At 34.7% G+C, this 27582-nt stretch overlaps 2 protein-coding genes across 3 annotated transcripts; one reads left to right on the top strand and one right to left on the bottom strand.

The window, feature by feature from the left end:
• Window positions 1-444: 444 nt before the first annotated feature.
• LOC112501420 (coatomer subunit alpha-1-like) lies at window positions 445-8772 on the bottom strand. 2 transcript variants are annotated; one of them, XM_025105053.1, is made up of 6 exons: window positions 8643-8772; window positions 8241-8477; window positions 5847-6341; window positions 5313-5453; window positions 2413-5237; window positions 445-783 (listed from the first exon to the last, which is right to left on the bottom strand). In XM_025105053.1, exons 2-5 carry the CDS (start codon window positions 8446-8448, stop codon window positions 2506-2508), a joined length of 3576 nt encoding a protein of 1191 aa, XP_024960821.1. In that variant the 5' UTR covers window positions 8449-8477; window positions 8643-8772; the 3' UTR covers window positions 445-783; window positions 2413-2505. The 2 variants fall into 2 exon arrangements, with proteins under 2 accessions (XP_024960821.1, XP_024960820.1); XM_025105052.1 differs by having other exon boundaries at window positions 2413-5453.
• Window positions 8773-22568: 13796 nt separating this feature from the next.
• LOC112501439 (B-box zinc finger protein 21-like) lies at window positions 22569-24540 on the top strand. The gene is made up of 3 exons (XM_025105075.1): window positions 22569-22763; window positions 22970-23363; window positions 24275-24540. The coding sequence occupies exons 1-3, from the start codon at window positions 22578-22580 to the stop codon at window positions 24280-24282; spliced, it is 588 nt and encodes a 195-aa protein (XP_024960843.1). The 5' UTR covers window positions 22569-22577; the 3' UTR covers window positions 24283-24540.
• Window positions 24541-27582: the final 3042 nt, after the last annotated feature.

The raw sequence follows: 27582 nt of genomic DNA, 5'->3' as shown, positions 1-27582 counted from the left end.
TATCTTATCTGACTTCTCTTTGTCACACTTTTCACAAACCGGGGGTCTTCATGGAAACGTCCACTCTACTTTTTCGGCTAGAGGTTAAGTCTACGTACATCTTATCCTCCCAAGACGCCACATTTGGGTGGAATATAGTGGGTTCGTTTGGTTTGGTTTATACTGGACCTAGTATATGGGTTAGTTGAGATGGTGTGGAGAGGCCGGAACCTAAAGCGGTCACATTGGACCACAGGACCATCCTCTAACGGTTGGTTGGCATGATGTGTTAATAGATAGAATCATGTTGCACAAAAAGTCTCACAAGATAAGAAAGAATGTTGGAAAATAGGAATGAACTTCAAGGATAAGGCATAGTTCATGGTCCTAGACTAACTGTATACCACCAAAACTCACCAAACTGCCTGAGCATTAGCAAAGGTGAAAGTATCATGTCCCATTTTAAAAAAGTGCAAATTGTGGACTTAATAATAATAGCACATTACAAATATAAATCCTATCTTAAAAGTAGTTACATGCTTAAATCAAGTAGAAATACAATGATCAATTCAGATTATGATCATAAAACAAAATATTCTTCTAAAAGCATTCGATATGGTACCTTGGCAAACAAAGGGTATATACCCTGCAATGCATTACAAGAACTAAAACATGGTTTGAAAACTAATCACGTGCAGCCAACAGCGTCAACGAATCTTGCTTATCAAAGGGAGCTTCCACATCTACACTTCCAACAAGGATCTGTAACAGTCCCTTTGAACAATTGCATTATCCTTTGCTCGCCTGCATTGACCGAATGTCAAAGTAATAATAAAAAGTTAGTCACCATAAAAGGGAGTGAATAGTCAGCACGTTAAATGTTGAAATAGTTTATATGGTGTAATTTAGATTAGAGTGTTTGGCATGCGGACGGCACTAGACAAAACTGGACCGGACAGGCGAGAGTGAGGTAGGTGGGTGAAAGAATTGTTGAAGGTTTTAGGGGTTTAGATTGACTTGGGTAGTTTAGTAATTTACCAATCTTGTCCCATTTTTGTTCCACCTACTTTGGTGGGATAAAGAAATGCATTTTTGTCGTATCCTGTCCCAGTCTAATCTCGCGTCAAACATGGGACAACAAGTTTTTGTTTTGTCCAGTCCCACGTACCAAACACATAACTCTAAAAGCAAACAGCCACCGGCACAACTAACATCCACCAGCAATCATTCTTATGTCTAACAATTACAAAGATTATTAGCAAGCATCCTCATGTTTCACGATTATGGAGCTCATTAGCAATCATGCATTTGCCAAGTTAATGGGAAGTAAGAGCCAGTGAGGCAAATGCACCATATGAACACTTTTCCTTTATCAGTTATCAGGGCAATGAATCAAGCTGATTATGTAATAAATGACAAACCACAGCAAAAAGTTGTACACGAAAAACTATATGAAGAAATCTTCATTGGTCAACCTATTGCCAAAAGGTGTTACACTCTTCCTGTTAGCCACTCAAGAGGCCAGGAGGAATGGGCTGACCAGGGGGGGTTGAACCTTAGATCTGCAGTAACCATTGTGCATTAACTCCTTGCCTAGATAAATTGACCCACTCTTAACCTGAAGAAGCCTTCATTTTGGGACTAAGACCGACCCAGAAAGTGATTATTATTATATTATTATTATTATTTGGGAAAATTACAAAAAACGTCCTTGAATTATCACTGAAATTGAAGGATGAGTCTCTTAGCATATACAACAAAATCATCTCTGAGTATACAAAAAGTGCACAAAATCCATCCTAGACATCGATTTTAATGAGCTATGTGAAGGACAAACTAGTAATTTCAACATCTAAAGGGATGGAATAAAGAATTCTTATTGTTCTTTATATTTATTATAATTTTATTTATTTAATTTTTTTTCAAGATTCTTCATCATCTTCATAATCACCACCATCATCACCACCCCCACCCGCATGTAAACATCACGCCATTACCAACACCACCACCACCCACTAAAACTACTATTCACCAGAATTGTTGGTTTAGCAGAAACAATTAGAGGCTTTCAATTAATCTCTCACTTTGAGGAAAAAAAAGGATTTATGATCCATGATATCAATTTCAAAACAAGAAAACAAAAGCCAATATAGCCTTTGACCAGCCAACAAGGAAATAAGGGAAAATCGTTGTTCTTGTCCAATGAATCCCTATGTCTGAGGTTGAGCAGCTACGCTCTCGTTGGCATAGATACAAGTGCATGGAAGAACGTCGTCACTTCTTTTTTATGTTTCTATTGGTTTGTTTTTAGCCTACAACGACTGGATTGAGAATAAAAAAATGTGTAAAAAATTCTATTGACAGTCGTTCTTTCAACAAAAAAATTATGTCTTCATACCTTTCATCTATTCTACTAGCAAATTATGTTCTTACCTTATACCTTCATGAACAGAATGGCCAGCTGGATGATTGCACTGCCAAAAGTATATGTATTGAACTCCTTGAACTTCAGATTTTCTCATCATATCACCTTATCTGTGAGGGAGAACATAACAGGCCCGAAGCATCCATGCCTATCACTGAAAGATCACATACGGTACACAACCTCCCCTCTTGGCTTGGCAGAAAATTGGAGCTACAGTATGGGCACAAAGCTTTTTTCTGACCATGATAGATGGGGACATGAGTGGCCCCACAAATTACAAATGGATTTCTGAAATCGTAGTTTAGCTTAGATGAATCAGTCAGATTCTTTTCTGCCGCCTGCAACACTTGTCTCGCTGTCCTTGATTGGTTCTCATTTGTGGGATTTGTCTCGAGAAGCCGTCTGGCAAAATTGGCTGCCGTATTAAGGTTCCTTGCGTTGTAAGATAATTTCATTGCACTTAGCAGTGCGAGCCTCATATGTGGAACTTGAAGATTGCAGTGAGTAAAATAAGCAGCAAGCTCTTGTTGACGAACAGGATCATCTTTGAGTTCTTTTCGTTTGAGCTCCATTTGTAGACCTAAAACATACTCTTTCACAATAACAATCAGTTCCTTCACTTCATCAACCTCTCGTCTTGACTCAACCACAATAAGAGGAATGGTGTGAAGAATATTTGATAAAAGCCGAAGGGCCTCGGAAAATCTTCCAGCTGTTGTGGCTTTATAACCTGCTTTTAGTTTCTCTTCCAACTGTGAAAAGTTGAACACAAGTGCGGGTGGACCCCTCACGTTAGGAGCAGCAGACTCGGTCCATTCCCGTTCAACTGCCATAGACAATACAGGAACAGACGAGAATGCACGTAGATAAGAATGGCTCCCAACATGAAGATCAATAAACATGGATTTTAGAGGGGCAAAGTTTTGCATTCCCAGTTGCCGATGCAACAATCTCATTGCAGTTTCAAAGTTGCCAGCTGCTACATGTTCAGCAGCCAGAGAGGATTTTTGGATCCAAAGTTGGCTGACAGGCATGCCAGGAGAGGGGGCCACAAAGGATGAATGGGAACTTATAGAAGCCTTTGGAGTGTCTGTCTCAGGAGGAAGTTCCAAATCTTCAAGGTCCCACCCTCCCTCCTCATCATTATCTTCATCGACTTCTCTATCTTCCAGTACAGCTTGAATATCGCCATTCTCCAAACCATCCACATCAACTAAATCTAGTTCTTCACCCCAATCAGCATCATTTACCTCTTCCTCGTCATCAGGGACACCCTTACCGACATTTTCAAGACCACCCTCAAAAATGCCTCTCATGACTCGCAAGAGGGGCCAATCTCCACCACGCATGACTGGAGTGGGTGGCATTAGAAGTGAAGGTATCTTGCCTTTCGGCAACGTAGGAAGGTCCCCCAACTCTGCTGCAAGGCGTTCAACAACATCCTGTAGCCCATGAACTGAAGCAGTAATGTAGGCAAGAGGTAAATGGCCAGCATTCTCTAAAATGCTGACACGTTCTCGAATATTACCCAGATAAAGAGCATTATGGAACTGGCCCATGACATCATTCTTGACTTCAGCAATCTTAAGCATTTTTGACAACTTTTCAATGTTCCCTGTAATCAAGTAAAGAAAAGATAGCCTCTCAAAATTCTTTGTTCTCTGGTAAGCATACTCCACAATTCCTGCATTTCCCTGCCGAAGAGCCTCAACCCCCAATCTATACCAATGATCCTTCTCATCTATCTCCTTCGCCGCAGCAACAGCTATCTGAATATTGCCACTGTCCAGAGCCAGATTGAAACGAGTTCTCTCATCTTTAACAAAGTGAAGAGCAACTTCTGGAAACCCCTTTTGCTGTAGATAGGCAATCATCGCTTGCCCACAAAGCTGTGAATTTCGGATCATGCTCATGACATGGTCATACTTCTTTTTTAGTAAGGACAACTTGAATATATATTCCGTTGCATCAATAACTATAATCTTGTTCTTTCCATCCCGATCTATGTAGAAAATCTTATTTCCCAAAACTTTTGTGATGTATATAGGGACGTCAAGGGTCCTTATTACCCCACTATCTCCATTGGGTAGGCAATACTTGATGTGATTCAGGGTGGTGTATATGAAAACACCATTATCGTCCCAGGCTCCACCCTTAACACGTATTGTCTCGTGAAGGGTGCACTGGTGGACAAGCTTCTTGCTAGCAACAACTATGGAATGCTTGCTCAACAACGCTACGTTTTCCATGTCGTTTGACCAGACAATATACTTGACAAAAGATGTTTGAAGGCTACCTAGAACAATCCTTTGCTGAAGATCAAAACTTACCACCCTGTCTTCGGCCCTACAGAGCACATTACCCGTTCCAGCATAGAAAATGGAATCAGCAGTTATTGGCAGACCACTCTTTTTAACAATCTCATTTTTAAGGTTCTTGACTAGTACTTGATTAGTGCTTTTGTCAAGCACCGCAAACCTATTTCGAGCCACAAACACAGCTGATCCTCCAGCGCCTCTTTTTGGATCTTGGACCGTGTCACCCCTGCTGATGCTGTCTTTGGGTACAATATACAACTCATAAGATCCGCCATCGACATCTGAACATATGAGGACAGCATTTTCGGTAGGACTATATGAAAGAGTGTGTGGACCCTGATTCAGAGATGTGGAGCCAGGCCGTCGAATTGGAAGCACTTGTGTTTCCTTTTGAGTTGAGAACTCATAGAATCGCAAGAAGCGATCTTTAGCATAGAACATTGAATCACCACTTACAGAGAAGGCAGGCCTCTCTCTTTCAAGCTTAAACACGATCATCCCACTGTCATGACCAGCTGCAAGAAGATTCATCTCTGGATGAGATGCAAGAATCCAAAATCGATCATGCTCTCTTCGGAAAGTATGAATACCAGTACGCTTTGTCACATCCCAAACACGAATGCTCTTATCTTCTGAGTTGGAAACAATTATATCCTGTTTGCTGTGAAATACGACGCATGACACATTATTCACATGTCCTCTCAATGTGTCCACTTCCCAAGCCTTCGTGTCTGGAAAACAAAGAGGGATCAATAACATGACTTTGATAAAATAATATTTTGAAGTCATATCTAAGAAAACCAAAGCTAGAGCAGAAATTCAAAATCTAAGTCATCATAGAATGTTCAAAATAGCAATTATTGTCTATCTATTGGAATAGACCACTGCGCTGTTTATCAAAGTGCTCAGTGCCTCGCTTATCATAATCTTCATAATCTTTTCAGTAGCATTTGAAAATACGCCTACTCAGCTAACTGGAGGGTGAGGAGATGTGCTTCACTAACTTAACCATGTAGGGTTCAAAAAACTTTAAAAGAACTGTATGCGGTTATAAATTTAGAACCTAACAAGGCCTATCAAACAATTTAAATGAAAATTACAAAATTCTTGTTTTCACCACTTACCATTCATGCGCCACAACTTCAGCAGACGGTCATCAGCACCTGAAACAATTAGAGGCAACGTTGGATGAAATGAGGCCCAGTTAACTCCTCTATCATGACCTTCCAGAACATACTTCACAACAACATCAATTCCACCAAAAAGATCAGAGTTTAGCTGACTTAAATTCATCAGGTCATCAGCTGGGGACACATTTTTCTTCCTCAAAGATCCAATATCCCAGACGCGAACTGTCTGATCAAGTGAAGCCGACACGACAAGATCTTCTTTAGGGTGGAAGGATGCGCACATTACATAATGATTGTGACCAGTTAAAACAGAAAGGCATGACCTTGACTGCCAATTCCAAATTCGAACAGTTTGATCATCACTTGCACTCACTATCCAAGGAGACTCATGATGAAACTGTACAGTACGGATATAATCAAGGTGTCCAAGGAGGGTGAACAGACACCTGTGCAACTTGTAGTTCCAAACCTTAATCTTGTAATCATCCCCTGCAGAAGGCACAACTGTAAGTAGAGTTTTCTTTTTTCTTTGTGTGTGTGTGAGGGTGGAGGAGGGGACAAGTCCCCTTTTGATTTGCTAAATATGTCAAGTATGTCATATGCTTGGCTTTTATCAATAGGACAAAGCTTGGATCCAGGTCTAGACTATGCTGTTATAGCGGTGAAAATACAAAATTGTGGTCATGACCGATATTTGAAATAGCGGTTGTAGTGGTGGTATAGCGGTCCAAAAATAGCGGTTCATATAGTATTTCTTAGAACTAAATAATATATATATATATATGTATGCATACATAAACATATCATATGCATTAATTAAAAATATAGTTTCAACATCAAAATATCAACTTAAACAAGTTTCACAAGACAAAATAGGATAAATGTTCATAAACAAGCCAATCGCAAGCAATAGGTTCAGCATCCGAGTCAACATAGTTCTAAAGAGGCCCAAGCTAAAATATCGGAATATCAGTCCGCAATTTCACCTCAAATATCGGTCAATTGCGACGCTAATATCGGAAACGCAATTTTCACCACAATTTGACCACCGCAATTTTATCTTAGTCCGCAATCTGCTATTGCAGCGCAATGGCGCCGCAATTAACAGCATAGGGTCTAGAAAGTACGGGTATTAAAATATCAGGCTTAGAAGGGAAAGGAAGTAGCATCAAGGGTAAGTTGACATTCATCCCTAATAGCGAAGGGGCCCACCGCCATCAATGATACCTCAGATAGAATCATTTTATGGAAGTGAATGTACTCATAAGAGTGAGTCAATTAGATGGAGCACTTAATGAATTAAGCTTTGGATTATCCATCAACAGAAATCATAGAGTCAAGGAACTTTGAGAACATTATATTTAAATTAAAATATAATTTAAAGCAAGAGATTGGTAAAATGACACTTGAAGATTATATTTAAATTAAAATTGGTTACCTTTTTACCAAGGGTGAAGTACTAGACACATCGTTGGTGATTATTTATGATCTAAATTTGACAAGAAGAATCAGAGAGCCAACCATCTTTAATATCTTTATCTCAAACTCAAAGAAGTACAAGCTTCTGTTTACCGTCCCTTTTACACAGTCATATTAGACTTTTCAGCTAAATTTTACATACACTTAATACTGAAACATGACCATTAGAAGCTTAAGAACTTTGGTACAAAACCCAATCATGCACCCTCCCTAACATACGCTCTTATCATTTGCAAGCAGAGGTCACAAATGCATGAGACAACGCAGAGGCATCTGCATTCTCATAATGCCAATCTGATACTAGAGAATTGAGACTTCATTTACCATGAGCATTTCATGAAAAAGAATATGAAATCTTATCAAACCAAAATGAGGACTCATACAATTTGGTGAAATGTTTTTCCACGACGGATTAAATGCATTTAGATCATCCACGACGAATTAGAATGCTCATAAGTTTAGTGTCAATGGCAAAGGAGAGGTCTACCTATTGTAGTGGTCTAGTGGGTCTGTGTTTCCTGGTCATGTTAACTAACCCAATATTAAACTTAAAAGTATGTATTGACCAACAAGTTTTGGGCGTAACACTTCATAACTTCTAGTATCTAATACCTCCGAGTTCTGAAACAAGATAAAGAAATGATATACAAAAGATAACATTACAAAAGTTATCCTGCCACACATTGTAGCAAGCTCCAAGCATAAATTTATAAAGACATCTAAATTACGGAATTACCCATACCAAGTAAAACTTCACTGAAAGTGTCAACTGTGAAAAGAGTAACTTCTAAACATAAAACCATAAATCCGCTAAGGCAACACATAAAGCACGATTACCTATCACAAAGTATCACCTTGAAAAGTTATCTCCCCTAAACATAGATTACGTCACCAGTCAAAGTCATTTACCTCCAGACACAAACAGCGGCTGCAATATGTGAAAATGAACACCACGAACCGGACCATCATGTTCGTCAAACTTATCAATCAGTGTCCCCATTCTATAATCCCATAGCTGGATCACACCACTATGAAGACTCGCAAGGATCCATGGCCTTTTCGCATGGAGACTCAGTCCCTTCACTCTGTTACTCTTAGTCTCGAATTTCGTCAACATCTTTTTCAAGCAACAGCAAATCTTAAACCCTGGAATTTGAAACAATTCAACCATAGATTGCAATTACAACAAATGAGATAACCCAACAAAACAGTACATCTTGAATGAATCTAAAGTTCAATTGAAGATCATAATGGTTCACAGATCGAGAAAGATCGATCAAATTGAAGTGATTACTGAAGAAAACAACATACCTCAGATGTGATTTCCTCTATAGTAGATCCGACCGATCAGACTTTCGCAGTTAAATTGAAATCTCACACCAAAATGAACGTGTGAGAATTATATACATGAGGGGGGGAAGTCGATAGAGATTTGCAATTGCAGGGCTTGCAGATCGCGAGCTGGGGGACAAGAAAGATGAGTACTTAAGTTGTGTGTGGGAGTGTAAATAAAAGAAATTATAGTGGCATAAACGAATTGAATTATAAGTTCCCATATATTCATTTTGCTCCCCTATACTTTTACTTTTTTGTAAATTGACCACATTTCAAAGTTTGTCAATGTCAACGTATAGTCAATCTCTTAGTACACTATTTATCCATTCCATGTGTAACTATAGGGTTCGTTTTATCAAACATTTACTCGTTAAGCAGTTATCAAGTCACATTACTTAATTGGATAAACATGACAAAGACCAAAATCTTACTAATAAGAGCAATAACAAGAACCGAGTGTCGTATCCGGTAAATAAGAGGGACGACTCTTACCCGGTTAGTGTTTACCAAATAAATTGCTACATACAATGTCATTTTGATGGACTAAAATCTTACTCAGTAAGGTAAGTGACAGTGTTAAATTTTATCGATAAGTGTTTACTACGTAAGTATTTGGATAAATGGTCTTATAGACTCAATTCTAGACGTGTGATTGGTATCTCTGATTTCAGAACGGATTGGACCAGTTATTAGGTCCAAAATCGTATGCCACAACACATAGCTACAATGTATACAACTTTCTTATTGATATCCCAACTACGTGTTGGTGCTCACTTAGTAGAGTTCATATGTCACTCAGCTCATCAATTAATCATTTTTCGTCGTAACAATTTCCCTGTAAAAGTTCGAAAATTTTAAGCATTTCTACTGCATAAAAACCCTCCCTCTTTATTCTCTTTCTTGTATGATTTATTTATAAGTACACGGATCTCTTAATTTTGCAAGGATGGTAGCCCAATAGTAGACATGTCTCTGAATCTCTCAAATCTGTAAGTACCGTTTGATTAGGGAGGTGTAGAAAATCAACCGATCCAATTGAAACCGACCGATCCAATTAGAATCGACCGGTCATAATTGGATATCTAATTGTAATCGGGTCAGATTGAAAATTTAAACATCCAATTTGGATCGGTCGGTTCTTGGATGGTAGTCCAGAACCGACCAAAATCGACCGAACCAAACCGACCACCATCCGATTATCATCCAGTTATCCATCCAATCATCATCCAGTTACTCATCCAACCATTATCCAACTACATCCAATTAATTTATTTTCAATTTGCTTAAATTGAAATTCTTTTTGTGTTGGTTTTTGAATTTATAGTCAAGCTTGTGTTGGCTTTAACACATTAACAGTGTTAATCAATTTGTTTCAATGTTGAAAAATTGGATTGAATTAAAATATTGGATGAATCCAATCCAATCATTCATTGGATGTTGGATAGATCCAATCTGATCCAATGGATATCTAATAAGAATATCCAATGGATGGAACCGAACCGATCCAATCATCCATTAGATTGGATTCAATTGGTTGTCTAATGTTAATAGGATCAGATCGGTTGACAAAATCCAACATTTAATAGATGATTAGATCGGCTCGGTTCCTCTTACATCCAATGAATGTCAACTGATGAACAAGCATACGCTGGATCATGTCGAAGTAATCATTCTTACCAACCCTTACTATCATAATCCCTTTTACATTATTTTATAAATTATCACATTCAATCATTCAAACATTTAGAACATATATTGATATAATTAAAGTATTTTTAAGATATAAATGACACATTTAAATGTCCATATGATGTAAATGCAATTCTCGTATCAAGTGTGCTAACCAAAGACATGTATAAAATCAGTCTATGAAGAAAAGGGTTGGGTTCACGTGAGACCGAGGGTTTTTCGTGAGACCCGTAAGACCAATTTATGTTCATTGATCAACTTTATAAGCTAATAATCTAATGGTCTAAAATTGCACGGTGGCAGTTTTGTGATTATTGAGAAGTCTCATGGCAATTTGTGATTATGAATGTTCAGATTGTAGATCTAAATTCATGGGTTAAGAATTGGTCTTACGGATCTCACGAAAAATCATTGGTCTCACATGATCCCAAGTCATGAAGAAAAAACATAAATTTAAAAAAGAATATAGAAAAAAGATTATATTATTTTTCTTGTAACCTACTGTTACGGTATCTTTTATAAAAGTTTCAACATTTTTTTAAATAGATTAGATACGTCTCTTATATATAAAAAATAAGTGGATGATGGTAAACGTAACATCACGGGCTAACCATACTATATATTGTCTGTTTTGTCCACATTTGGACTCACGGTTTTAGAAACGCGTATGATAGATAGGTATCTTATCTCTTACGAGATGACATCTGTTCCCCTCCCCAACCAATCTTATAATGCACTCCTCTTAGGAGCCCAACGTCCTCGCTAACACAACAATCTGGTTCTCAACGCTGATACCATCTGTAACATTACAGACTAACCGTATCAGATATTATCCGATTTGTCCACATGTGGACTCATGGTTCTCGAAATCGTCTAACAGAGGAGATATACAATTCCTTACGAGACAACATTTGTTCTCCTCTCCATTCAATTATGTGATCTTACAATAACACAATCGTTTTTCATTTTCTTTCTCACAAACGCAGGGATGAAAAATTACTTCAATTTATGTCTAAGCACGTAAGGAAAATAAATATATCTTACTTAAACAAACTTAATAATTATTATATGTATAATAATTACGTTGCAATTTTGACAAAGAGGGGATAGACTTGGATCACATAAGACTAGCCTGTTTTTGTGAGACCTATGAAACCACTTTTTTACACTAGAAACTTCATAGCAAAACGCTGTGAAAGTGTTTTCGCTGTGAAGGTTCGGTTTTTTTTAACTTCATAGCGTTTTGCTGTGAAGTTTCAAGTGTAAAAAAACGGTCTCACGAAAACGGACTAGTCTCATGTGAACCCAACCCAGGGGATTAATAAGTGTTCTGTCAATATGCTTATGTTGTTAACTTCTATTTCTGGAAAATGGGCAATTTTGTTAACCAAACGAAAGTATGGTGTCCATTTAATAAAAAATGAAAATGTAAAGGGGCCAATGGAATGTTTAAATTATATAGGGTTTGATGTGTAAAATCTAGCGCGTTTGGTGGTCGGTGCCGGGTGGTCAATTGGGGGTTTTAAACTTATGGGACGGTACAGATTTAATTTGAGGGTTACGATAAAATCTAACGATCAGCAATAAGTTAAGAACCACCTAGATCTGGAAACGTGTAAAATAGTCAGAGGGTAATTATACGATAATTATTATTGAGTAATTTACACTTTTGGTCCCTGTCATCGTCCATTAATATCCATTTGACTAAGAAAATGATACTAACAAGATTCGAACTTGGGTGTGAGGTGGAATAAAAGTCTTGCAAACCAACTCTACCAAATAAATTTTGTTCTCATTGTAATTTCAAAATACATACGATGACATACAACAAATTAATACGGTTGCACCGTTCACGAAACGTACTTTTTTATCCTTCGACGGAGAAATAATACAGTGGCTCGTACCACCTATACCACAAGCCTAGGTTCGTCCATGATGGTTGGACCACCACTCTATTTACGAGAGGTCATATATTTGAATATTTCATGTGAAAGTTTATTTTTTTATTTTAGAGATTGAAATCATAACCTTAATTTAGTGAGAAAGTACGTATACTTGAAGGAAGGCAGAATATTTCATCCCTTATTAGGAATAGTTTAGTTAGATGTCAATAGCTGGTGATTCGGAGTTGTCGACTCGTCATTTCCAGTCAAATAAAGGAGCATCCCCCTCTTCATCGCAGTCGCGAAATACGTTGTATCGATAGAGTGTCATTTGTCTTACCCCTCACGATTCCTCTACCTGAGGGATCAATAAGCAACCGGGTGACGGACGAACTACATCTGTTCCAATTCCAGAGACACAGTTATAAGCATAATTACTACAACTATGTCAAGATAGTTTTTTGTTAATCTTTTTCTTATTTTGATTTTATTTTTATTTTTTCATGATTTATTTTTCTTTCCAATGTCAATTTACCTGAAAAATTGTCGTTTTTTATCTCGTTTTTAAGGCAACATATATTTATTTCAAGGATCGATGTCGATTCCATTTGAAAAAAAAATGTATTTTATATTTCAAATCGAAACAATTGACTTTTTTAGGTTAAACCGTGTTGACTTTCTCCTCAAGTCAAATCGCGATTTGTAGACGTTTGATTCACCTTAAATGTGCACCTGCTCAAAGAAGTTCTTGGATCCATCACTGACTGTGATTATCATTTTGCGTTGGATTTGATCCCTATGGTTACGTTTTTATTTCGGATTTGGTCTATATCTCATTAACCCTGTTAAAAAGGCTCAATTAAGTTAAAGACATTCGGGTCTTTTACTATTATTTTTTGTTTTATCTTATTACTGCGTCTTTTTTCTATTGTTTTAAATAGCTTTTCAATGTAAACATGCATAAAACATGTGTACAACCCGTTGATCCACCTAGGGGCGGATCCAGCCTTTAAGCACCGGGGGAAAAGGCCCCCAGTCGAAAACCAAAAACTTGTGTTGATTAGCTTAAATTTTTCATTTTCACCCTCGTCTTACATGGTTTCCCCCTAATCCCATATAGCCATATGCTTCCTTCCTCCAAGTCCCAGCCAACGTGCCCCAACCCATTAATTTCCTGAATTCGCCACTGGATGCACCCTCACCTAATCCCACCCGTTTTTTTTCCCGACAAACCTTAAGGTCCGAAGACCCCCCTCTGGTCATTTTCCGTGGTGAATCCAACAGTCTAATGAACCCAAAAATTTCTAAACAACTAAAATCTAACCATTTATAGACTCATATTTAAAATCAAAACCCTAAATTAAAAAATAAATCGAAACCTATAATTAAATAACCAAAGGGACGTGGCTTTTGCTCAACTGCCATTAGGGCTGTAAACGAATCGAACGAACACGAACGGAGGCTTGTTCATGTTCGTTCATTTAACTTAACCGAACAAACGAACGAACACGAACAGTAAACGAATGAAAATCTTTGTGTTCGTGTTCGTTCGTTTAGAAATCAAGTATGTTCGTGTTCGTTTTTGTTCGTTCGTTAACATGCTAGACGAACATAGACGAACGGACTAAACGAACGGGCTAAACGAACATAAATAAATATTATTTGAATTCAAAGTATATAGACAAAAGATTGTATATTAAATTTAATATATAAACGAACATAAACGAACGAATATAAACGAACATAAATGAACAGTAAATGAAAGAACGTTCACGAACATAAATAAACGAACGAGACTCTTGTTCATGTTCGTTCGTTTAACTAAACGAACAAAAAGAATTGTTCATGTCCGTTCAATTATTATATAAACGAACTTCCCACCGAACGGTTTACAAACGGTTCGCTGAACGTTCGGTTCGTTTACAGCCCTAGCTTTCATGGCTGTCTCCACCCACAATTCTACAAGATTATTCTATTTGCCAACAAATAATCCATTAAGCCCTTAAAATCCATCTTCCTAAACCACAATCTTTAACAAAACTCACAATGTTTTCTTCTTTGCATCCAAAGTGCGTAACGAAACTCAACAATAATATTTGTAAATTAAAGAAATATTAGAAAGACCAATATACCCCTAAATTACCAGACTATTTTAATAGAAGTTAGTTAGAGGGACCAAAAATGCAACAAAATAATAACCATATTGATATAAAAACAATAATTATTTTAAAATAAAGAAGACACTTGATAGTAAATGACAACCAAATGGACCAAAAATGTAATTTATGGGTCGTTTACTAAACACTTATTTGGTAAGTGTTTAACGCATATATTTCCTCATTGGATGAACATGAAAAGGGCCAAGAATCTTACCGGGGTAAGAGCGATGAGAATGATGAATAGTCTTACCTGGTAACTGAGGATGACGACTCTTACCCAGGTAAGCGCTTACCCAGTAAATTGTTGTATTCGATATGTTTTGATATCCTAAAATCTTACGCATCAAAATATTATATAATTGTTTGCAATTTATTTAAATACCGTTTTTTGTGTGAATTAGGTTCATACTGTTCGAATTCAGATAATAATATTATATAATTGTTTCTGTTCAGATCGTTAAATGTCTCATTTTAGGTTCAAGTTGTTACTTGTTTCATATTGTTCAGCCTTAGCCATTTTCCACGTTTATCATATATGTATCTCTGTTATCATATTTTACAGTATAATTAACAGTATCAGGTGTAACAGGGTCTCTCAAAAGACTAAATGCTCCTATAAATAATCTCATTCTCATTCGTTACTTAAACCAATCGTTTTCAACAATTCTTATTTATCCTCTTTACGTATGGATTCGGTTTTGCATCCTGCATATAGCCCAATAACAAAAAGCCCTACTTAGAAGATAATGGCCTTTTGCTCTTAGGTATTAGAAAATCACCAAAATAACCACTTTTCATCAAAACATTTTGTCAAGTTGCCGAATTTTTTACGTCGGTCCCACTTGTTATCAAAAGTGAAAAAGGCTACATTTTTTTGTCAAAAATCTCCTAACTTAACTAAATACATGCTTTTCCAACTAAAGGGTTGTTTACCAAATGTTTACTCGGGTAAGCGCTTATCAAGTCATAGACCTTTACCGAATGGATGTGGCAAGGACCAATAATCTTACTTGGTAAGAGCGAAGACAATGACCGAGAGTCTTACCCAGTAAGTGATGACGACGACTCTTACCATGGTTACCGCTTACCGGGTAAATTGTTACATACGATGTACTGCCTCTACCCCTCCCCCCGATGTTCCATTTTGGCCTCCCCTGCTTTCCGATCACCGTTGTCAAAATATTTTCTCTGTTCTCTTACAGTTACAAGTTTTTTTTGTATTGTTTTAACCATCAATGGTTTATTTGTTAAAATACTGACAACCCATGTTGCAGTAACACATATTTTAGTCATTTTTGCAATATTTAATGTAAGGCATCGATTTAAAAGTTTGTCGACCCTTTTTTTAATCTCTTAATCTATTTTAAACTTTTGACAAAGTCCGATAGTCTTCAAAACTATTTTGTTTTTTCATATTATAGACTTGAAATCATAGTCCTATGCCAACGAGATTTTTCTAATTGTTCTTCAGGGTTTCCAAGATTAGTTGAGATACATGGAAGATGGTCCCGGACACCTACGATTAGAAAAAAAGGACTTAAGGGGCGTTTACCCAAATGCTTACCCATTAAGAGAACAACGGTACGAGTAAACACGTTTACTTACTTTATCGGGTAAGAGTAGTCTATCAAAACAATAATATATATGCAACAATTTAATTGGTAAGTGCTTACCGGGTAAAAATGCCCCTCAGTTAACGGACTTTGTAACGACCGTCAGAAAGAGGGATTAAATCCAGATATTTTTATAAACCACAATTATTATATAATAATTTCGAAACTAAATGTGACCTACTTTATAGTTTACTTTAAATTATATATTGTTTCAGATATTATTTTACACTTAATTTATAAAGTCTATTAAAATGAATATTATATTAATAAAGTCGACCATCTTGCAAACTAAGTGATATCTTTCAAAATTATATATTTGTGCAAGATAAATTCCTTTATTTTAACAAATTGTGGAATTTTAATAATGAAAAATAAGAATTTCCCTCTCAAATTATAAGGATAGTATCCAGTTGGTTTGAGTTTGGACTCCAAAGGTTAAAAGTGTCTGGAGATCCCAGGTTTGAATCTAAGGAGGAATAAGAATCCCCTTGTGACCATGTAGATTCAAACGCGGTGACTCCTAGCTACCCACGAAGTGAGTGGTCGCCTTAAGATTAATCGACTCGCATAGCGGATTGAATATCCAAGTTAATAAAAAAATCCCTCTTAACTATCATTACGACTATATATTCACATTTATCTCAAAATATATAATATTTGACATGCTAAATAATTCAATAAAACATATTTAAATCTTAGAGTAAGCTACAAATTTGGTCTATATGGTTTGTTGAAACCAACACTTCTGGTCTCAACTGTTTCGAAATTACAAGATGACCATCAAGATTTACAAAAACATATAAACTTGGTCTCTCTAAGAACCATTAAAAAATTCCGTCAAATGAATAACATTTTCCTTCTTTTATTGATTTTTTTTTTATCTTTTACGACCAAAAATCATGAAATTGATTTAAAAAAATGAAAATGTCCCCTATTTAATGGAATATTCAAATGGTCGTTAGAGAAGGACGAAACCCATACGTTTTCGCAAACCTCAACGACCATCTTATAATATCGAAAGTGCAAAAAATGAAAAGTGTTATTTTTTTTATTAACCTAGATATCCAACCCGCTATGCGAGCCGACTAATCTCACGGAGACTACCTGCTTTGCAAATAGCTCTGAGTCACCACATTTGAACCTTCGTGGCCACAAGGGGATTTTTATTCCTTCTTGGATTTGAACCTGAAACCTCCTGTTACTTTTGACATTTGGAGTCAAGCTCAAAAATGTTATTACTTACAAACTATATGAACCGAATTTATAATTTACGTTTTTTCTTGATTAAATATTTAATATATTTCTAAAATCCCTTGTGATTCATCATCAAAGTATTTAAATAAAACTATAGAAAAAGAAAAAAAAATTATTAATAGCGGGTTAAATATCCAGATTAATAAAAAAATGATTAATAATATATATTTAAAAAACTTAAAAAAAAATAATAACATTAATTAGAATTGAAAAATATTGCTTTTTATAGAAAGAAAATGCCACATTTTTTTAGATAAAAGAATTCCAATGGTTTCCAATTTCTAGTACAAAAGGAGGGTCCATGAGCATCCCTTTTTGATCCAAAACTCTCTTGCCCATGTGGCCTAAGTTTCCTCAATTTTAGTAATCTACTCCCCTTATCTCTTTAACACAATTTTTTGGATTCTCCCTGTCCCCTCAATATTTTTTGAGAAAGACAATTACGGTAACGGTGTAAAAAAGATCTGAACTATTAATCAATTTTAGTCTCATGTTCATTCATGAATTACGCTTTAAAAGAGAATTGTTCGGTGTATCTCGGTGCATCTCATCAGTGTTGATATTCAAAAAAAATTTTATTAACTTGGATATCCAACTCGCTATGCGACCACCTGCTTTGCAAATAGCCCAAAGTCACCGTATTTGAACCTATGTAGCCAAAAGAGAATTTTTATTCCTCCTTGGATTTGAAAGGACCTCCTGGTACTTTTGAAATTTGGAGTCAAGCTCAAACCAATCAGATGTCACCCTTGTGGTTGTTGATATTCAATTATTATGATCCAAGTATGGAGATATTTTCTTACGCTTCTCATCATAACTTCTTTGTTCACCGGAACTTAACCCAAGACGTATGATAGTGAGATATTTAAATAAAAAGAGTAAATTTCTACGTAATATTGGGTTTGTGAAAACTGGACTATACATACGTATAGGGTTTTTATTTGATTAAGTCTATATATATACCCTCTCTGTCCCTAAATGTATGTCTACAGTGAAAAAGGCAGTTAGTTTTAAGAATGTATAATTATTACATTTTTTATTATTAACTAAAATGCAATCTTAATCTTAATAATAGAGAAACAAATAATTATTAGCTCATAACCAAGGGTATAATAGAAAAATAAAAATTTACTTTTGAAAAGTAAAGACTTATTCTAAAAGAAACTAAATTAGAAAGATAGACATTATATATATATATACACACACACAAGTGGAAGTTCAAACGGTAACAAATTCATTTTACGAAAACTTGAGAAAACCATTATCATCTATGTGATAATACGTGTGAATGGACCTAGTAGTGTACGGTCACCGTGTCCCACGAGTTAGGTCACACCAAAGATATATCGTCTACGTCTTTTAGTATCATATGTGATGATCTTGATAGATTATAGTATCACTTCAGTAACACATTTATCACATGTGATAATATATGTTAGGGGACTTAGTGGTGTAAGAACGACTTGGCCCGCAACCTAGATCATCCCAAGAGTCGTCTCCGTCTCTGATTAAGTATCACATGTGTATCATCTGTGATGAAATAATAATATCATATGTAATTGTCTATAGAAAAATGGTGCTCTCGCGTTCTCGTAAAATTAATATGTTATCGTTTTATATATATATATATATATGTGTGTGTGTGTGTGTGTGTGTGTGTGCGTGTGTGTGTGGGGAAAAGATCCAGATAAAACCATGAAAAAACCCAGAGAACCATGAAAAAACGTAACAAAATAAATGTCAAATGAAGATAATAAAATTATCGTTTTTTAGTGTAATTTGTTTTACTCCATTTTTTTTGATTTCGTTGATTTTTAATTTAAAATTTAGAGGAAATATTTGTATTTAAAAAAAATGATAACCATTTTTTTAATCATAAGATCATCTCAATTCAATAATTTAAATGAATTCTTTGTTTCTTTTGTTTTTTTAAGACTAGAAGGGTACTCACACAATGTAGCGATATATATTTCGATTTTAATGTTTCGTTTTATTTTTTTTTTGTCTCAGTCGATGTTATAATGTGGTTTTGAGAAATCGATAATGTTTTTATTTTTGAATAAAATATAAATATGAAGATATCATAAAAAAATAATTTTTTTTTATATTCGTACCAAACTAACTATTTAAAAATTTCTCCTTTTTTGTGTATTTTCTTAATTCATTTTCTTTATTTTTGGTTTAATAATATAATTTTTTATAAAGATAATGATCAAGTATTTTGTTAGAAGTCAATGATTATCCTAACTATATTTTATATTTAAAATGAGATATTTATCCTCTATTTGATTATGTTTGTTTGCAGTTAGTTACACTAATTCAAACATAAAACTTTAATAACCTGTACTTATGCATAATTTACTTGTAATATTAAATTTTAAGTAATATGCATCAATAAACAATACTTCATGCATAAAAAATAATTTTTAAAATTTTTTGTCAAATATTTTATAATATAATATAAATTATATATATTAATATTAATAGAAAGCAAAAGATAAAGAATACATGCATGAGGGGATAATAGTCCAAAACAAGCCTTTAATGCATAAATAATAATATCGTATTTTTGCAACTTGTAGTTCCATTTCTTTTTGATAAACAAAGTGATATACGCTTTAAGGGTTGTTACCTTTTTTCTTCCGGATCATTCTATTTAAATAAACTTGTCTGTGTGGGGTAGGGGTGTATAAAAACCTAACGGGGTTCTTTGTTTACCTCTTAATAGTTTCATTAAGAGACAACATCTGAATCGTTAAAAGGTGAATCTTGTTTGTCAAAAAAATATGTCTCTTATTCTAAAACTCTCAGAATGGTTTTGTATCTTCAGTCTCTCTTAACCATTCAACACTATAATTTTAATCTGAATAATTACCAAACAATTATATTTCATTTTGCACTATATTACAAAAGTCACTTAATCTTTCTGCATCAAACCGTTCAGCAACTGCCAAATAGCTCATAAGCTAACAAATTCAATCCGAAATAATCTAATTATACAATTTCAATTGTAATTTTACTTTTTTATTTGCATGAACCTTTAACTTTTTTTCTTTGATTTTGTTGCATGTTTTGACGGACCTGTAACTTTTAATGCACAAAACTGCATGTTAGTTATTTTCTTATTGTCTGAATGTTGAGTTTGTTACCACATGTTCTAGGAGTAACCAATGGCGGATCTAAAAATTTATATGAGTGTCAAATTGACTTGAGATATTTCAATCGCAAACATTGAGTTGAGTTGTTCAAATGTCTTAAACCCGACCAACCAAACATGTGTGCATCCCTAGCCTAGGGGATAGGGGACCGATGGATTTGAGGGAGGCAAAGCGAAAGAGTTGGATTGTTTCAAGGGAATTTCTGGTATTAATTTGTTTGAGGTGGTTTAATGGGGTCAAGGGGTCTTGACTTATTACATGTAATCATTTTGACTTAATGACTTAATGATTAAGTCATTAAAAACACTCATGTATGGTTTAGTGAATAAGCCGCTCAGATCAATAAACGCTCATGTACACCTTAATAGGTAATATAGATAAAATATCAGTAAATCACATTTACTTTGATGTTTTTATTTTTAGTTTAAGTAACATATTTTTTTAAATATTATTTTTATATTTAAGATTTGATATTTCAAGCATTTAAATATCTTGTGTATTTTATTACTTGAAAATGTTATATAAAATTAGGTTTTTACTCGTGTGACATCATTTTTTTTTTATTTTTTAAATACCAATCAAGCAAAAATGTTCAATATTTTTATTAAGCAAAAAGATTTCTAGTATATATTTTAATATATAATGTTGAATTTTGCCGATAAGCATTTACCCGGATAAGCGTTTGGTAAAAGGCTCATTAATCTGATTATAATATAAATAGAAGTGTATATAACACCTTATATATATACATAATCTGTGAAATCGATATTTTGGTACCGAGTTTTTATCAGTTTCATCTTGTTCAAACCAACCAATTCGATTTGACTGGTTTATTTAGTTGTGATCAAACCGTATGAACATTTTTGTGTGGAAATGAATAAACGATATTTCTATCCACTAAAAATGAAACAAAACATGCAAAAAGCACCCTTTTAAAGTCTTATGAGATATATGAAAGACTCCTCATTAATGAAATGACGAGATGGTCCCCTAAAAATTTAATAAGTAAAAACAAAACTGGTTAAATGCATCAATAATCATTAGAACAAAATGAACGACAAATGGGTTGTGTAGTAGATTAAAATAACTACGAGTTGAAGCAAGTTTTCTAGATGAGGCTCAAAACATAAGTCGACAAACAATGCTAAGTAACATTTTGACAGTCCCAAACAATCAGGTGAAAGTAGAGTGTAAATCTGACTCAAACAACTATCACGTAGCAGGATCTCCCGTGCCCTGTTAAGATCTGCCATGATTGCATACTTCTTTGACACCATCAAGGGTCATGTATCGAATGGTTTTAGCTTGAGCACGATCCAAGCTCTACGATCAGCACACATCGTGTACAAGCTTTCAAAAAGTTCACCAAAAATTGTACCATAGCACACAAGCAACAACACAACTTAAGTATTGTAGCTAAATTGCTTGGAATCCCCATATGCAACCAAGATGACATAGATAGGTCACATAGAAGGTCTAGACTAGACTGTCTAGTGAGTTGAGGGGCATATATCCAAACACACAATGGAAGTTATTGTTCAAGCAATTTGTAATTTTACAGAAACTTGAGATAGAGGGCATGACATGTGCCCCAGATATTCATCGGTTATTCATCATGAATGATGTATCATTAATCATGAATGTTCATATTCATCATTCATGATAAACATGAACAACCGGGGACACGTGTTACGCTCTCTTTCATCCCTAATTTACAATGGAAAAAAGGTTTAAGATTAAACTTTCATCTCTCCCCCTCTCTCTTTCTCTCTCTACGTATACGTGTATGTATATATATATATATATATATATATATATATATATATATTCATATTCGAGTGATAAATACAAAAGCAAATGAAGGTATGGTGACATCTTTATAACCAATAAATATTGATTTATTCCTGAATTTACAACCCCCAACCCCCCCACCACCTCTTAATCCATACCCCTCCCCCACCGGTCCTCCCAAGTTGCCACTTTCTCTGTCTCCATTCCCTACCCTTTATACACAATCAAAACTGTATCAACTATGAGTTAAAGGGAACCCTCTTGAATCCAGCTTAGCTGCCAGCCCATTTCCATATCATACCTAGCTTCTACGTTCCATCACATCCTATAATTCCCCCTAACCCCACCCCATTTTACTCAAACTATGAAGATCCAGTGCGACGTCTGTCACAAAGCCGAGGCCCAAGTTTACTGCACCGCCGACGAAGCCTCCCTATGCTCCGCCTGCGACCACCGTGTTCACCATGCTAATAAGCTCGCCAATAGACATCCGCGTTTCTCTCTCCTCCATCCTTCTCTCAAAGACTCCCCTCGCTGTGATATCTGTCAGGTATCGCAAAATTTTGTGAAAGTAGATTTGTATCGATCGATTTGCATCTCTAACTAATTTCAAATCTAATGCGAATTCAATGCTTATGAATTATGAAGTAGAATTGTGCACGATTTGCATCGTTAACTAATTCCAAATCCGATGCATAATTCTATCCTTGTTCTCAGAAGATTTAATTCGGTTTTTTTTGTTGTAAAACGAAGCAGGAGAGGAGAGCGTTTCTGTTTTGCAAAGAAGATCGAGCAATTTTGTGCAGGGAGTGCGACATTCCGATTCACAAGGCGAACGAACACACGCAGAAACACACTCGATTTCTTCTCACTGGCGTTAAACTCTCGGCATCGTTATCGTGTTATGATGATTTATCGCATCAAACTCCATCGTCGTCGAATTCCAACTGTTCGATTGAAATCGAAAGCACAAAAGGCTCTGGTGTTTCGATCGATCAAAAAAGTGTTTCAATAACTAATCATTCAGATTATAGTGTGAGCTTTAGCCAAGAAGAAGGTGCTTCAATGGAGGCCAGGAGTATTTCTGAGTATTTGATGGAAACGTTGCCCGGATGGCATGTTGATGAATTCCTCGATCCTTATGGCTTCTGTAAGTTTCTAAAACTATTCGAATTTGGTACCTTTAGTTTTAAAAGTTACACTTTTTACCCTTATAATTTACTTACATGTTCACATTCGCCGAATTTTTTTATAATTTGTATAAATTCAGTCCTTTTACAAACACTTATTTTCGTCCGTATATATTTGGTAACAAATGTAAATTATAATCTTAAATATAAAAATAAAGCATGATAATATAATTAAAAAATTACGATAATGATCAAAACTAAAAACAGTATAAAACACACCAAAAATCTAATCAAATTGAAAATATATTTTAATAATTAAGTTTAGTTATTGATTAATTATCTAAAATACCTATAAATAATGATAACGCGATTGAGAACTAGGGAACCATCAAGAATACGACATGTGTCCGGATTTATAAAGAATATGAGACGAGACATTCATCATGAATGCTGTAAAAAAAAAACTTACATCCATATTCATTATGAATATGGACATCTGACACGTTCTTGATGATTCTCAAGGAAAACGAGGTTCTTGACGAAACCTCCCTCCATATATGTATATACACATTACCTTGAAATATGCGTCAAAATATATATATATATACACACACACACACACGGAGAGAGAGAGAGATGAATTATTATACAACCCTTTACATTTGTACAATCAATACAACTTAATCTCAATCGTTCATTTAATTTGATAAATATATAATTTCATAGAAGTTTTGATTGTTTCCTAATATAAAGTATTGATCATAATTAATTAATCTTATTCATTTTTCATAAATATTTAAATCATAATAAATAAATTCTCATTATTTTTATAAATATTTCAATTGATTGGGTTAAATTCACTAATTTTGAATTATTCGAATTTAAAAAATAGTTATGTTTTATAATCTCTCATTTTGATATTCATTGACAGGCTTATAACAAGCGTATTGCCATTTATGGCATATGATCCGACAGCCATGCCAATTTTAGGTTGTTCATGACATGGGCATTTGTGTAAATTCCTCTTCACATCAAGAATGTTGGTCAAAGGGACTCATCAATGAAGTTTAATCAGAGAGATCCATGTAGACCAACAAACACAGTTTTCTCCTTTCAATTTTCATCATCCAAAGTGTAAATAAACGAAATCCCACTTTTGCCCTTGTGGTTTTTTTTGGGGGGTGTTGTGCCTTTGTTTTTCTTGTGTGGTTGGCTTTTTTATGCATCAATGAATAAAAATATCGCATATAGAGATTCTTAGAGTCCGTTTGGTTTGTAAGAATACAACTTAAAAACATGGTGGAAGTTATTGGTAGCTCACTAATTGAGACTTATAAAAAGCTAACTAATTCTCATCGTTTATCCATATGGGACATATTGTTATAAACTCCCCCATTTAAACTCCTGACGTCCTCGTCAAGCCCACCCAGAATCTTCCCTCCTTGTCATCGACAATGTGGGATTCGTCTAAGATGTTACAAACACCCCCTCTCGATGACTCATCATACCCGATAGGGTTTGCCTCACCATCCCGATGGTATAAGGATCGGCTCTGATACCATTTGTAACACCCATACAGTCCAAAGCAACAGACTGACCAATAACTTCGAATCCAACTTAAAACAATGGTGGAAGTTATTGATAGCCCACTACTTGAAACTTATATGGAGCTAACAATTCTCATATTTTATCTATATGTGACGAGTTGTTACAATTTATGTATCATCGAGTTTAATTGAAGTCTATAAAACTTCGAAAGCATGCATTTTCCTGTATATTTTATTTACATGAAACTTCAATTATGAAAATAAATTTTGGTTATTCGAATCGTTTTTGACTATTTCACCATTAATCACATTATTTTTCAAGAAAACTCTTGAAAAAACAATCCTCCATTTTTCAAATGAATCTAACAATCAACCTTGCATTTCACAATTAAAAGTGAAGAAAAATATAAAGAGAGTAGCCAAAAAAGCAACCATTCAGGTACGGATTCAGAATTTTTTTCAAACGGTGGCATCATTTGACCATAAGAAACAAATATACGAAAAAAAAATTCAACCGGTGACACCATTTGATTAAGAAAATGACACTAACACGGTTCGAACTTAGGTCTGGGGTGGAATAAAAAGACTTGCAAACCAACTCTACCAAATAAAACTTGTTCTCATTGTAGTTTCAAAATACATGCGGTGGCAGACAACATATTAACACGGTTGCACCTTTCACGAACCTAAGATTTTTTAACCTTCAATTGAGGAATAATACCACCACGTCCATGCAACCATTGACTTGTCAAAGGGTCATTGGTCCTGGAAAAACATTAACGTTACGAGGAGATCCCTATTTTTTAGAGGTTAATAATTCAAGCCTTACAAAAATAGAAAAGTACGTACGAGTTTTGTAATATATAAATATTACAGTATATATTTAATAAAAAGGACTATTAGTTTCGATTTCTCCTAAACCAAATAGCATCTGAACAATGTACATTAACGAACAACAACAAATCAAAATGGGCTTGGAAATGAAGTCACCAGTATCAAATCTAACTATGAAGAATATGTTGACATAAACTCAAAAACATGATTCGAATATCAGTAAATTTAAATCATCAAATACTTGAACATAGAAAATCGACAAAAATATGATAAATCACAGATGATTGACGAAACAAAAACTACACACAGAAAACCATAATCTATTCCTTTCACCCCTAGCCATATTTTTGTATGTCAATTCTGTATACGGATTACAATAGATCAAGTTTTGCACAATATTTGATTTTGACAGTACATTCGAAAAGTTTAGAAAAAATACTAAACATTAAGGATATTCAGATATAATTAAAGAAATGTTTTATACATCATCCTTTATTACCAGTAAAGAATATTATATATATATATATATATATAGAGAGAGAGAGAGAGAAAGAGAGAGAGAGAGAGAGTAGCGATCAAATGCAAACCACTCAATTTGTACAAACCGTGCAAACCACTTTCATCCGTCGATTTCATTGTTTAATTTTATGAAATTATTTCATGAAATTGTTCAATCTTGTGAAATTGTTTCATATAATACTTTTTTTTTTATGAAGTTGTTTCATATATGGTTATGAAATTGTTTCATATAATACTTAATGAAATTTTAATGAAACTGTTTCATGTATTTCTCTAAAATTAAAATAATGAAGATGATAATATCCATGATTAACACCCTTCATAATAAAAATGATTAATCAACCTCTCATAATTACAAAAAAAAAAATAAACAAAATGAAAAATTATGATTGGTTGAATGAGGTTTGCACGGTTTGTACAAATTAAATGGTTTGTATTTGATCGCTCCTCTATATATATATATATATATATATAATATGTAGCAATATCAAATAAAGCAAAACAACTTGATGAATATTTAAAAATTAATCAATAAATTAAAAAAAAATAAGAAAATAATATGTAAGTATGGGCAAATCAAAGGGGGGATAAGCATTAGATTTTGGTATTTTATTGTAATTAAAAAATGGATATTTTATATGGTAAATAGTTGTAAAGTAAAATGCATAGATATTAAAGAGGAGGAAAAAGACATAGGAAAAGATGCAATAAAATCTAATGGGTGATGAGATCCAATGTAGAAGGTAGGAATGAAGATGATATCTTTTTTATGGTCCCCAACCCAACCACAAGGATATTGTCAAGCATGGGTTCTTTTGAACTATGCATCCCCACAACCAAAACCCCCTTTTTTCTTTTCTTTTCTTTCTAAAACATCTCAAGAACTACTGGACACGTGGCGTGCTCTCGGTAGTTCCTCAGTTCACAATAAAAATGTGGTTCTTACTTGAAATTGCCCCTACGTATATACAGTGTCTATATGGCATAACCATCGCCAATATCCTTCCTATGTTTCCGGTATCTTCACGCCACTGCCTCACCTCATCTTCTCTGGTGAAACTCACTTCCCTCATTTCTCTGATAAACACTGAGGCCAGCAGGGGATGATATTCATTAAATCTTTGGAATGTGATATTCATGAACACGTGTATAGTTGTATACGTATGTTAGGATGATCATATTCACATACTTGTCGATATTGCACAATTACATGAATACTCTCAGATGGTAAATTGATTAAAAGGATTAAAAACAGACTTTATCTTGATGGAGGGTTATCGTGGATTTGTTGGTTTGTACGATTTGTTTGGTTTGCAAATGATTGAGAATCTAATATGTA

This window comes from Cynara cardunculus, unplaced genomic scaffold (assembly GCF_001531365.2).
Source record: "Cynara cardunculus var. scolymus isolate 2C unplaced genomic scaffold, CcrdV1 Un_Scaffold_122, whole genome shotgun sequence".
NCBI lineage: Eukaryota > Viridiplantae > Streptophyta > Magnoliopsida > Asterales > Asteraceae > Cynara > Cynara cardunculus.
Note: the sequence above shows the minus strand (reverse complement) of the source record. Positions and strands in the feature narration are given on the sequence as shown.

Bases quoted from the DNA above. Each gene is read 5' to 3' on its own strand.
- LOC112501420 (XM_025105052.1), bottom strand. From the start codon at position 8,448: ATGTTGACGAAATTCGAGACTAAGAGTAACAGAGTGAAGGGACTGAGT. The intron at 6,342-8,240 runs GTAAATGACTTT...TGCCTTCTGCAG, and splicing joins GCCGCTGTTTGTGTCTGGAG to GGGATGATTACAAGATTAAG. The intron at 5,454-5,846 runs GTAAGTGGTGAA...TTTGTTTTCCAG, and splicing joins GAAGTTGTGGCGCATGAATG to ACACGAAGGCTTGGGAAGTG.
- LOC112501439 (XM_025105075.1), top strand. From the start codon at position 22,578: ATGAAGATCCAGTGCGACGTCTGTCACAAAGCCGAGGCCCAAGTTTAC. The intron at 22,764-22,969 runs GTATCGCAAAAT...AAAACGAAGCAG, and splicing joins CTCGCTGTGATATCTGTCAG to GAGAGGAGAGCGTTTCTGTT.